We start from the raw sequence: 13,712 nt of genomic DNA on the forward strand, positions 1-13,712 counted from the left end.
AGAACCGCGACCAGCATGATACTGATTTTTACCAGGAAAAAAGGGGGAAGAGTTGAGGACATGTTCTGTGGCCTTGAGTACTCCATCTCTTCGTAAACTAATCGTTCGAAAATTTCTAGATCCGCATCAAAGGTACACTCATTCTCGATTTCTAACTCATGTTTTTCTCAGATTCTCGGATTTTACATTATTGTTTATCAATGTTTCCTATTGCTAGATCTAGTTTCATTAAAACCACGATCGGATTAGGTTTGTTAATCAAATCAACATTGCAATGTGGATCATCCGTCGAAAGACTCCTCTTATTATCCTTCACGATGAACATGAAATTTCTGTAAACGTTGAAATCGTTGCAATTATTGATCCCAATGTCATTTGCTTTAATTAACCACATAACACTTCGATATACAACAAATCCACCAAAATCAACGGATATTATAGATCCGTTTTGCAATAAATGCAACAAATTTATTCCCGGGTGTACAAAAATACGCAAATCTGATCAAAGTTTCAAACTTGAAACTTTCAATCCGCGATTACTATCTTCTGTAGCGATATTCAATATTCTTACAAAAAGATTGATAAAAACGAGATCTAATACATCAAACATATACCAAAATGTGCAGATCTATTCATGGAGTCGGAAACAGAGCCTAAGCATATGATGATTGAGCATGATGTTTCAAATAGCATGCAGATTGATCCAACAAAAGCTCGATTTCCTTGTTGTATAGTGTGGACTCCTCTTCCAGTTGTTTCATGGCTCCTCCCTTTTGTTGGTCATGTTGGAATTGGGCGTGAAGATGGAGTGATTGTGGACTTTGCGGGACCTAATTTTGTGTCAGTTGATAACTTCACATTTGGGGGTGTATCTCGCTATATCCAAATAACCAAAGAAAAGGTAAATAAAATACACACATTTTTTTAGTCTCTAATTCTCTATCTATAATAAGAAAAGTATATAATAGAAAGAAATGAAAGTAAGATGCTATAATTTATGAATACATAAAAGTACATTGCTATTTCTTGCATTTAAACAGAGTCCAATCCCAATCACTCGGCATCCTTCCACCACATATAGAACCGAAGAAGAATTTAAGCTTGTAGAATCAGGAAGAAACCAATACACATGGGATGAATCCTTGAAAAAAACAACACAAGAATACCAAAAGCAAATTTATAGCATTTTAACGTGTAATTGTCACTCATTTGTGGCTAATCATCTTAACCGAATGGAACCCGGGCCCACGTCCGGTTGGAATGTGGTGAATGTGGCGGCTTTGGTTTTGTTGAAGGGTAAATGGGTAAATACACAATCGATGATAAGATCTTATTTGTCGTTTATGGTTATGTTCTTCTTGGGTGTTACATTTGGAGGTGCGAATTTTCTAACGTTTTTGGCGTTTGTTGTGTTTGTTTTGTTTGGGTGGTATGTTTGTGGTACGTATTATTTTAAGAACTTTATACAACTTTAGGAGGTTTGTTGTTGAGGAAATATTGATTACAAGAGATACTATTTTGTTGTGTTTATAGGTCTTTTTTTTTTTTTTTAAATGTTTTGTGAAATGATTGTTGTTTGTATAAGAAGTTGGTGTGTTGAAACTTTTCATCTAGTGTTTGGTGTGTTGTAATTTGAGAAGAAATGAAATAGTTTGTTTATTGGAATGAAAAGGAAATATATTTGTTTTGTATGATGAAACAAATTGTGTACCACTTATGGACAAATTTAGAAGTCCTTGCATTTTTTTTGTTTTTTTTAGGGTTTTACGTAGAAAAGTATTATTATTTTAAGAAATTTTTTGATAAAGTTCTAAATATTTCTTTTTAAAGAGACTAGTCTTATTATTTTAGGAAAATTACATAATCTTTCATTTCGTGTTAAAAAATCATTAATTTGGGCAAAATGTTAGATAATCAAGATTTTTCTGTTAAAAAAACATTTAAAACTTTATTAAAAAAAATTCCAAAATAATAAGATTTTTCTACATTTTTTTTATAAAGGTTATTACGAGATTTTCTTTGCAGAAAAACTAATAATTTTGATATTTTTTTAATTTGTGGCCCAACGACTATGTAAATATAGGCTCATGTGTACCATTTGTATCGTGTATGTATTGTATTCGACTCATGGTCTTATCTCGATTGTAGTGTCAAACCCGGATCAATAGACCCGGACCTGAAAAACCCGGAAACTAGTTAATGAGATTTTGTAGGATAGAAAACCGGACTAACATAGAGTAGGGATGAGTATATGGACCGGGGAACCGGCCGGAACCGGTACCGGAACCGGCACCGGAACCTGATGGAACCGGTCGGGCCGGGACCGGGACGTTATTTTTGTGGATTTTTTGAACCGGAAACCGGTAGGAACCGAAACCGATATAACCAAAACCGGCAAAAACCGGTAGAACGGCAAAAACCGAAACCGTATGATGCTATTTTTCGAAGATCGGTTCCAACATTTGAAGACACGACAAGAACCGGTAGGAACTGGGAACCGGTAGAACCGTCGGGCCGGTTCGGTTCTTGATTTTGGCCAAAGCCGGTTCCCGGTTCCGGCCGGTTCGGTCCTTTTGCTCATCCCTAATATAGAGGAACCGACTTCGGTTCGGTTCCGGATAAGGTGCCATAAAGTGGACCTAGAACTGGAAACCTGGAAATATTAAAGTGGGTCGGGTGGAATCAGGTAAAATGGGTCTAGAATCGGAAAATCCGAGAAATGCGTAATTTTTTGGTAATTACTTAATGGTTGAACTTTGAAACTTTTCAATTTTGATATCCCAACTTCGGGAGATTGTAAGTCATTGAATATTAAACCAAAATTAATAAAATTATAGTCTAAAATCATGTACAAACTCTAAATTATATATTGCAAAAAGAATTCATGATAATCTAACTGCAAACGAATTAGATATGTATTTTAAAAATTTCACAAAATATAAAAATAAAATCGAAAAACAGAAAATTCACAACATTGATATCCGGACTTTGGGAGACTATAAATCAATGAATATGAAACAAAAAATGACAAAATTTTAGTCTAAAATCATGTACAAATTTTAAACTACATGTTGCAAAAAAAACTCGTGATAATCCAACTTCAAACGAATCAAATATGTATTTTTAAAATTTCACAAAATATAAAAATAAAACTGAAAAACAGAAAATTCACAGTTTTGATAGTTTTAGATCATGTACAAACTCTATACTACATTTAGGAAAAAAACCGCATGCTATTCCGACTTCAAACAAATTAGATATGCATGTTTTAAAACATTCACATAATACAAAAAAAAAAAATCTAAAAAGCATAAAATGTCCAGCTTTGATATCCCAACTTTGAGGGACTGTAAATTGATAAATATTAACTAAAAAGTGAAAAAATTAGTTTAAAATTATGTACAAACTATAAAATACACGTTAGAAAAAACATCATACCAATCGACTTCAAAAAAATAAGATATACATATTTTATACTTTACATAGAAACCGGTTCCGGCCCCTAAAACCAGTTCCAGTTCTTAAACCCGGTTTACCCGGACCCGAAACCTGGATTACTCAGAACCCGGATAAAGTTATTCTTTAAACCCGGGACCCGGACCGATTTTAAATATTCCGGTTCTAACGATTTCAATTCCAGTTCTGATCCAGTTTTCTGGTTCTAAATCTCATCCCTAATCCTTACAGCATCCACCATGACTCTCACTCAGATAATTGCATCCTTAAGCTGAGAATTTTCAGTGGTTAACCTCGGTGCCCTCAATTATTTTCTCGGTGTCTTAAGTCACTTGCTCTTCTAAAGGCACATTCCTTTCACAAAAGAAATATGCTAGTGAGATACTTGATCTAGAAAAATATGCTCACTCACAAAGTTATGTCACATAGGATTGTTTTGGAGTGGGGAGTGGACCTTCTTAGACTAAATTCTTTTTTTGATAGGATTGGATTCTGTCTTGTAACATTTGTAAACTATTAAACCGATTTTAGTAGTTAAAAAGAAAAAGAAAACTTAAAGAAAAGGCAAATTATTAGCGGGTTGTGAAAAGAAAAAAATGACTTACATAGTTTATGAAATAAAGTACGGAAAACGTTAGGTTTTTTCGAAATTTGCCATATATTTATTTATTTATGGTGTTTAACAAAATGGAGATGTACTCCAATCAACCCACCTAACTTTTACATCAGCATTTCTATATTTGAACCACGCGTATGTTTGAGAGACCACCTCATCTGCAATTTTTTGCAGGATTTGTATTAATCTGTTTGAAAACCTTATTGTTTCTTGTCACCCATACGAACCATAACATTCCATAAATTACTGTATTTATCCTTTCCATTTTGCGTTTACAAGTTTCCCAACCTGTCACAAATCTGATGAAATCTGTCACGGGATTAAACGTGGTGACAGATATGTCACACCATTTGAAGATCCATGACCTAGCCTCCATAGCAAATTCACACCTAATCAATAAGTGATCACAAGTCTCTTTCTCTTTATTACATATAGGGCATATATCCGTTTCGACTTTTATACCCCTTACATCCAAGTTTGTAGCCACCGGTATTCTACTCATCAAGACTCTCCCTATAAAGCATCTTATTTTCAGTGGGACAACCTTTGACCAATTGATTTGCACATCAGAGTCCGATTTAGGGGCTTTTGATTCTAGCAACTTCTTTAAGGTACTCACCGTGTATTTGCCATCCGAATTCCTGTTGAAACGAAAACCATTAGCAACGAGAGTCATATTGACATCACAAAGTAAAGAGCATAAGCTCTGAAAATCATTTGCAACCTCATCAACCATATGTTGTGTCTTCCATTTCCATGTAAAGCCTCTGGTGGTGATTCTATCTGTAATTGAACAAAGCTTTACTTTTTCCAAAGCATAAAGGCGAGGAAAACGTTCTTGGAGTGTAAGAGGTACACACCATCTATCCTTCCAAAACAAGAAGCATGTGTTTGAACCGGGGGTTATAGAAAATATGTCGTGGTGGCTGACATCATATTCAAACAGGGATCTGATTGCTTTTGCATTATTGCACCAAGTTCCATTTGCGATACTTGTGACTCTTTTTTTTTTTTTTTTTTTTTTTAAAATTGTGTATGCAATTTATGCATGTCTTCCATAAGCTATCAGGCCTGTTTTTAAGTTTCCACCACCATTTCGTCAAGAATGCCAAATTTTGTGTCTTTAATGTGCCAACACCCAGACCCCCATCAGTTTTTGCTGCCACCACTCTTGACCAAAACACCCAATGTATAGCTGATTTGGTATCGTCACCTCCCCATAGAAATCTTCTTCTTAATTTTTCGAGATCGTCAATGATACCTGCAGGTGCCTTAGAAAGTGAGAAATAATATGTGGGGAGGTTGTTGAGAACAGATTTGATTAAGGTGAGATGTCCTCCGAATGACAAACTCTTCGCTTTCCACATCGATATTTTGGCTTTCTGTTGAAGATCTAATTTCGCAAGTCTCTCCGAATGACAAACTCTTCGCTTTCCACATCGATATTTTGGCTTTCTGTTGAAGATCTAATTTCGCAAGTCTCTCCAATTAAAGAAACGAAAGGGTGGTGGCCCAAAATCTTGATTGGACGGCTTCAAGACTATTGGGGTGTGATCCGAGTAATCGCGTGGTAATACTATAACTGTGGTGAGAGGCTGATGTGTAATGAACTTTGAGCATTGCTACTCTTGTCTAAAATTAACTACATAATATATTCTAATTATCTTATTTTAATAATAATGAGTTTTTATAATGATTACTTCTCTATTCTTTATGCAAATAAATAAATAATTTCAACTAAACAATATAAAATGTATAGAGCCTTAAACAATCATATAAAAATCATTTCATCAATGCAATAGCTTCAAACTTCGAATATAAATGAAGAAAAAAATTAAAATCAGAATGTATTTCTCATTAGAAACTGCACACAATTAACATAAAATGTTGAGTAATAGGATCCATTCCTAAACCCGAACCTAATTCCAATCCCCCCCTCTTAAAATCTTAAATAACAATAATAATCATACAATAATCAAACTCCAAATAAATCACACCAAATCAACACCAACATCCGGTTCCACTTTCCGGGTCAAAAAACACCAGAAAACACCACCAGCACTTGGATCGACCCATCACGAGGCTCACAATTTGGTAAAACCCCTGGGATCTTCTCTCACTAATATACACCCTAATATTCCTTCTAATAATTTAATTAAAAACTACCCTAAATATCCCAAACTCTTCAATTTGTATTTTCCTTTCCATTTAAATTTTTAACCCCTTGAATTCGGAGCACAAACCGCTTCAACTGTCAACCGTTTCAATTTATTCGGACACGGGTCTTCCCCAAAGTTGCTATTTGCTATCGTCACTGCACATTGCTCTTTCCCAATACACTTCTGCAAAAAAACAAATCCAAAATCATTTATAACATCAAACGCGCATGTACAACTATTTATGCATAAGGTACAAGTATATTACCTTTTCAATTACATCATACGATGCAGGGGCATGACAAGTGCCTTGTTGGAAAGTGCCACATGTCCCCATTGGAGTTCCAAAGCTTGCGAATTTAATGGCGGATATGGTTAGCCCGGGCCCACAATGGAGATGAACTTTTGGTCTATGAAGCTCTTGTGTTTTTCCATAGCTTTCGATATGCCAATCTTTAATATTCGGGTGATATTCAAACATATCACCACATATGGTGGTTGTTGACCGTTTGACTAGTGAAATACGGGTCGGGTCGCCCCCAAGTTCTTCAAATAGCACCAATGAATTGTCCGTTGGTTTTAACCACGATCTAGGCACATGGTACCTGTAGTTAATGGAAACCCACAACTTAATAAAACGGGGCCCCACATTACTTAAAACGGATCCACAATTTACAATTACAATATTTTTTTACCATCGTTGAGTTGGTTGACCGCATCCGAGTTGACATTTTGGAGGGCGGTATGTTCCGGCGTAGTGGCACCCGTGGCAATCCCCTGTGGCGTACGCGGTCCAATATCTGCCGATGCTTTGACCGTTGATCCATACTTGACCTTTTCCCATACTGCTCATGTCTAAAGCCAATGGCTCGTCTCCCGTAGGCGCTTTAAAAGAAGCCTAAAAATAATTTTAAAAAAAAAAATTAAACATTCGTAACGCATCACGAAATGCCATGTGTCTTGTTTTTTATTCTACCTTGTGCCACGTCAGCGGTTGTTGTTTTTGAGCGATAAGAGAACCTTGCATCCATTCAACGGATGAAAAACTGTTTGTTGAAATGACATCCATGGCCTCTCCCTTTAAACCAACCTGTTAAAGCAATGAAAAATCGGTTACACTTTATCTGAAAAGTAGTAACACTGACAGTGACAGTGATTGTGACAGTATCGAGTATCTGACCTGGTAGGTCCATTTTGCCCATGAGAGATCTTGTTTCCCTTGGTCAAGACCGTAGAGTGCGACCGGACCCATGACGCCGGTTTCCCATGTTTCGTAATGTCCTCCGATATTCTTCGAGTTGAAAAGTCAACGTTAGAGTCAAACAAAGGGTAAAATGGGAATTTAACAAAGATTAGAAACCAACCGGTAATCCCATTGCGACACTGAGTAGTGATATTTTGTTGTTTCCGGGGCGGAGATTGACGTTTTCTTTGTAAGTAATTCTTCTATTTTCACGTGTTCCAAAAGCCGAACCTATATATACATTCAACTTCTTTCATTATTCTTATAAAAAAAAATAACATTAATAATAATAATTAATAAATAATCTCACAAGCATACCTGAAAGTTCTCCGTTGATAAAAACATGAAGAGCATGACCCGTTGACTGTACCAAAAGCTTCGGGTGGTCCCCGCCTCGCAAAAACGATTCGGAAGAACCGACTTCAACACTGCAAAACAAAAACATGTTCGTTGAGACTCATTAACTGGTTCCAAGCAGGACAACCTTGTACTGTGTTTGGCATGCATTGGACTGGGATTGAGACTGATGTCAACAGGACAAAAATTACAATTCTTTGTCTCATCCCAAAATGTGGAATAGTGATCCGCTCTCGATCTCTCGTCTGTGAGAAAAGACATTAACGCCCTCCTTATCCTCTTTTAAGAATAACCCTAGAAAACTTTCTAGGGTTACTTTAGATGATGATGAGGAGGAGGGCGTTAACGTCTTTTTTCTCACAGACGAGAGATCGAGAGCGGGTCACTATCCCACATTTTTGGATGAGAAAAAGAATTGCAATTTTTGTCCTGTTGACATCAGTCTCAGTCTCAGTCCCAGTTCAATGCATGTTAAACTCAGAACAAGGTTGTGATGTGTAACAATCGGGGATCTTATTCTTAAGAGTTGATGAATGAAACATACTTTGTTGTATACCAAAGATAATCACTAGTATCTCTAGTAACATTAATTTGCTCCAATAAACCAGAAGTAGTAAAAGTCGAGCTCTCATCCGCCATTGTTAAATCTTCATTATACGTCTCCCATGAAAACAACTCCGAATTTGTTGGTAACATTTCCATTTGTGTTGATTGAACTCCAACCTATACACATTTTTACAACAATTAAAACACAAAATCACAAAATAAAAAAAAAAAGTAACAAAATTACTTACTTTAGCAGTGTTAAACACAACATTCTTGCAATCAGGAAGGATACTGATAGACCATGGAGGCAAATTATAATGCATATTGTTGAACATCACTTTTTCTGCATTGTTTGGATTATAATTCGCAAGAAAAGCTGCACAATGTCCCGATTTTGATGAAAATACATGCGCCTGTAAATAAAAGTACATTTTTATTTCTTGATTAAATTTGAAATCCGATATAAAGATTAGTTATATTATTACCTGTTGAAGGCTACCCAAAGAAGTAACTGTAGGATCTGAAGAAACTAATGCAGGCTCACATTGTTTAATAGCTTTGTGAAGCTCTTTTAAATGCCCATATTTCGGTTGTCTGATTATACCTATAATAGAAATACAAAAAAGGTTTAAATGAAATAAATAGTAATGTATTTTTGTTGATAAGTTTGACCCTAAAAGTCAAAGTATACGATCTTTGATTCTAACTTGCAATTTTAAAACCGAAATCAAAAGTATATGATACATAAAAGAAAGTCGGTCTGGAATCAAACAACATATCCATCGATTTTGACTTTGAAAAACAATAGGTTTGACCTCAAAAAGTCAAAAGTATATGATCATAATTCATAAAAACTCACCATATTCATCAAGTGGAGCATCGTAATCATAACTAGTAGTGATAAAAGGGCCTCCAGCAGATCGACCGAAATTCGTTCCTCCATGATACTGTTTATAAACGATAAAGAATTTTAATTTTAGTTATCGCTAAATGTTACGTTTATTCAACACAAAATTTCACTTCGTTCCCAATTTACGCCACAAATTGTGGTTTTTATATCAATTTTAGGATCAATCGATACAATATTGTTGCATAAATTGGTGAAAAAAATAAAACATTGTTGTATAAATTGGTAAAAATAAATAAATAAATAAATAAAAAGATACAAACCATGTAGTAGTTAAAGAAAGATCCACCCTTTTGAATGAATCGAGCAACACCAAACGCTAAATCTTGAACGGGCCTCTCGTGGATGGGCCCACCAAATTCTGTGAACCATCCGCTCCAAGTTTCGGTCCAAATTGTTGGTTTGTATGGTTTGTTAGGGGTAAAAGCGTCACAATAAAAACCATTGCATGTGTTTATCTGTCATTAAAATCCAAAAAATAATGCGTAAAATGATTATATTGGTCGATGTAGAAAGGGAAACTCAAGAAAATATGCTTGAAAGTTGAAAACAACCCGTTTTGGATAACAACTAATCTTTGGTTTTGTGACGAAAATGCCCCTTGTTTACTTTGGAAGTGAGATTTGTGTTTTTATGCCCTAAATTTAAAAGGGGCGAATTCAAGAAAATGTGCTTGAAAGCAACCCTTCTTGAATACCAACTAAACCTTGATATTGTGACAAAAATACCCCCCTCTACTTTGGAGGTGAGTTTGTGTTTTTATGCCCTCAAAAAGTATTCATAAAATGATTATATTGATAATTTAAAAAGGGAAAATGCTTGAAAACAACTCTTCTTGAATATCTTTGATTTTGTGACGAAAATGACCCTTATTCACTTTGAAAATGAGATTTATGTTTTTATGCCTCAAAACACCCTTTGTATCAAAAACTAAGTTCCATAATGTCGTCCTTTAAAAATATGTCTATTTTTAATTTTGTTCCCAAAATGCCCCTAATTAAAACTCCCACCCACTTCTGTAAATGCTAATACAACGACTGTCATTAAGTTAAATATATTTATTTCAGGTTATTTCCCATTATTAGCAACTGACAAAGAAAAAAAAGATTCCTATTTGACCAATTCTATTCTAATCTCATTAATTAAATGTATAAAATAATTAACATAAAGATTATCACTTGTCAGGAAAAAATGTTAAAAATTAACCTTTTGACCAAAAAGTAAATAAACAAAAAAAGGTAGACATAAGAAACAACAACATAACATACGTTCATTTATTTATCTATAGCATTACCATTTCAATTTTTTTTCTTAATTACGATATTATATTTTAAAAAATCTATCCAATTATCCCTAAAATTACTTATTGGTATAAATATAATCTGGTAGATTTTTTAAATATATAGGAAGAAATGAAACCGAAGAAAGGATGAATGAGATATATATTAAACGAATATGAATATGGATCCGGGTCGGGTCAGGTCGGGTCATAAAATTGCTTACAACTGGATCCGGAGCATCATCTTGCTTGCACATGACCCATGGGACACCTGTCCCCAATCCAACGGCCAGATTTGCAGCCCAAGTCATGTAATTATGTCCAGCGCTTCCAAGTGCCTTTCCTATCGACCCGTATTCATTCTCAATCTGCAAAAAAAAAACCCATATTTAATCACGTATTTACACCTTTGCCATTATTGAAGATTCCATGGAAATGTACAACTTCGGAAGCACAAGTTACAAGTCAGTACAACATACCTGAGAGAGGATAATTGGACCTCCTTCGGTTTCGAACAACTTTTCACTCTTCATCATGTTCACAATTTTCTCAGTGAAACCCTTCATAGCCCTCTGTAAATATTAAAAAAAGAAAAAATTATAATTTTTAAAATATATACAAAATTAAAAAAAAAAATTAGAAAAAGAAAATATAAAGACAATTGTGACCTTGAATGGCTCGTTATCGGTTCTAAAGCTAATACCAGGAACATACTTCAGCCAAACTGGTAACCCTCTGTAAGATTCAACACAAAAATGAACATTTTAGTAATTTCACATAATATTATTTGTTAAATGAAAAAAAGAATTATAGATCTGAGAAGAGAAAATATGTAAAATATTAAAATAAATACCCAAAATTCCATTCAGCGCAAACATAAGGTCCAATTCGAAGATGAGCATAAAGTCCGGCTTTTTGCACAGTTTTTAAGAATCTCACCAAATCGTATCTCCCTTCAAAATTATACTGAATTTTCCACAAACAAAATTATATAATTAGCATGCATAAATCAGTAGAAAAAACTTATAGATCTAATAATAGTTTAATAAAGAGCAAAAAAAGGGAAAAACCCCATTTTGTAGTATAAAAAACTAAGCTTGATACGTTGAAATCGAGAAAAAAGTCAAAAACTGTTGAAGAGTAGAGCGAAAATATAGTAAAATTCGCACTAAAAATCACTCAATAAACCCTAAAAAGCAAACGAAAATAGTACATTGCCAGGAGTAGGCTCATGAACATTCCAAAACACATAAGTTTCAATCACATCAAGTCCTCCTTCTTTCGCCTTCATTATAAGATCTTCCCACATCTGCAACACAAAAAAGGTACAAAAACCCCATGAATTCAAACCTCATATAAGGTTAAACCCAAATTTCGCCTGAAAAAACGATAGATAGCTTCGTTAAGTACCTCAGGAGTACTTCGAGGATAATGTATCGAACCAGAGATGAGTATTCTTCTTTGACCATTGATGACGATGGCTTTACTATCGTAAGTGACACTACATTGAATTCCTTGAGCACCCAGTTGGATTACAACGAAGAACAACAAAACCCATTTGGAAACCGAGTTGGTTTCCATGATTTTGGGTCTAAGTTGAAGAAAATTAGCAGAATTGGAACTCGATAAAAATGGAGAGAGAGAGAGAGAGAGAGAGAGAGAGAGAGAGTGGAATGGAATGGGTTGAGGGGAGCTGAAAAGGGGGTAATATTGTTTCGACAGATCACCTTTCACACCGACAAATGTGGTGTGTATGAGTGTGTCTTTTTATTAAATTTGCACACAGGTGTGTGTGTGTGTTTTGTGTTGTTATGTGTGTGAATCAATGTGCCTTTGGTTAATATTTTAGATCTTTGATTTTTGATTCGTGTCTAATAAAATAAGATTTTTTTCGTTGTGTGTTGGATAGTGGCGTAAGACAATTGTCATTGTATTACTTCGATTTTGCTTTTAGATAAATCTTTTTATTTGTGAAATATCATAAGGTTGAGTTTTAATATTTTTAATATAACTATATATATGATTAGCCTAAGATTGAAGGATGTATCCATCATTTATTTTTAGTGGCACCTTGGTTTTTCATTCTTTCGAATTTCACCGCTAAAAAGGAGGAAATAGTCATCTTTTAATATCTTTTATTTTTATTTTTTTAAATAAAAATATTTCAATCTTTATAATTCAAAAAATAAACATAATTTCTTAAAAATGAATATTAAACATAAATTTTAATTAAAATAGAAATATTTCATTACTTAAAAGAAAATTTACATAAAAAACTAATAACCTCATTTAAAAAATGAAACGATCCAGGGGGAATATTATTTCATGATCTTTTACTTTTTCTTCAAAACTAGCTTGAGGGGCGATGCCGAAAAATAATCGGTGTTTTCCATCAAAACTTCATATCGTCCATTTTTTGTCTTTCCGCGCATTCAATCTTTTTCGGTTTCTTTTTCTTTGTCGAATGTTAAACGTTCAACAAATTTCATATTGTATCGACTAAGGTGTTGTTTGTTTTTTCTAAAAAACCTCTTCTAACCTCTTATTGTTGCGCCGCGCAGCACACACACAACACTTGGTCCTTTGCAGCTGTTTGTTTTTCAGAAAACTTCTGATTTAAAAACTGTTGTGTGTGTGCTGCGTGGCGCAGCACTAAACCAACTGCTTCAAACCTCTTCACGTCTTACTTTAAATTATTGCAGTAGTCTGCAGACGTTAAAAAACAAACAATTTTTTTTTTTAAATGTTGCAGCCGTTTGTTCCACCTCTTCTGCTACAGAAGGTTGCAGAGGTGGTCCGCAGACTTCAGACATTTTTACTTCGAAAAAACAAACAACACCTAAATGTTGTCATCATTTTCCGTATTTAATCTACATCCATGTTAAAATCCGATGCATTGGAAGAAGACCCATTCCACTTCTTTTTTGTTTTGTCACTACCCATCGGTCGGACAATTTCTTCTAGCTCGTCTTCGACGTCCTCGTTTAAATCTAGTTTGACAAGAGCATCAAAAGAAGTTATGTATCCACTAGAGCCAATTTTTGTTCTTTTTTATTGTGTTCCTCCTAGTATGAAGTTAGCTTCATATTTTTTCCACCTTGGATTACGAAATAAAAATTTTCAAGGCTCGTTAAACTTGAATGTCTTTTTCG

At 34.5% G+C, this 13,712-nt stretch overlaps 2 protein-coding genes across 2 annotated transcripts; one reads left to right on the forward strand and one right to left on the reverse strand.

The window, feature by feature from the left end:
• LOC145043664 (protein RTE1-HOMOLOG-like) lies at positions 1-1,676 on the forward strand. Its single transcript, XM_078992382.1, has 3 exons — positions 1-132; positions 627-901; positions 1,041-1,676. The coding sequence occupies exons 2-3, from the start codon at positions 635-637 to the stop codon at positions 1,473-1,475; spliced, it is 702 nt and encodes a 233-aa protein (XP_078848508.1). The 5' UTR covers positions 1-132; positions 627-634; the 3' UTR covers positions 1,476-1,676.
• Positions 1,677-5,906: 4,230 nt separating this feature from the next.
• On the reverse strand, positions 5,907-12,339 carry LOC145043665 (beta-galactosidase 3-like). Its single transcript, XM_078992383.1, has 18 exons — positions 11,971-12,339; positions 11,774-11,869; positions 11,414-11,526; positions 11,229-11,295; positions 11,040-11,132; positions 10,785-10,928; positions 9,545-9,739; positions 9,234-9,321; positions 8,860-8,978; positions 8,623-8,787; positions 8,373-8,551; positions 7,790-7,899; positions 7,593-7,702; positions 7,409-7,519; positions 7,205-7,318; positions 6,924-7,126; positions 6,497-6,833; positions 5,907-6,414 (listed from the first exon to the last, which is right to left on the reverse strand). Exons 1-18 carry the CDS (start codon positions 12,139-12,141, stop codon positions 6,289-6,291), a joined length of 2,541 nt encoding a protein of 846 aa, XP_078848509.1. The 5' UTR covers positions 12,142-12,339; the 3' UTR covers positions 5,907-6,288.
• Positions 12,340-13,712: the final 1,373 nt, after the last annotated feature.

Source organism: Lactuca saligna, chromosome 4 (assembly GCF_052625555.1).
Source record: "Lactuca saligna cultivar CGN05327 chromosome 4, ASM5262555v1, whole genome shotgun sequence".
In the NCBI taxonomy this organism is placed as follows: Eukaryota; Viridiplantae; Streptophyta; class Magnoliopsida; order Asterales; family Asteraceae; genus Lactuca; species Lactuca saligna.

Bases quoted from the DNA above. Each gene is read 5' to 3' on its own strand.
- LOC145043664 (XM_078992382.1), top strand. From the start codon at position 635: ATGGAGTCGGAAACAGAGCCTAAGCATATGATGATTGAGCATGATGTT. The intron at 902-1,040 runs GTAAATAAAATA...GCATTTAAACAG, and splicing joins TCCAAATAACCAAAGAAAAG to AGTCCAATCCCAATCACTCG.
- LOC145043665 (XM_078992383.1), bottom strand. From the start codon at position 12,141: ATGGAAACCAACTCGGTTTCCAAATGGGTTTTGTTGTTCTTCGTTGTA. The intron at 11,296-11,413 runs GTATTTATTTTA...TGAATCTTACAG, and splicing joins TGCGCTGAATGGAATTTTGG to AGGGTTACCAGTTTGGCTGA. The intron at 10,929-11,039 runs GTATGTTGTACT...TTTTTTTTGCAG, and splicing joins GTCCAATTATCCTCTCTCAG to ATTGAGAATGAATACGGGTC.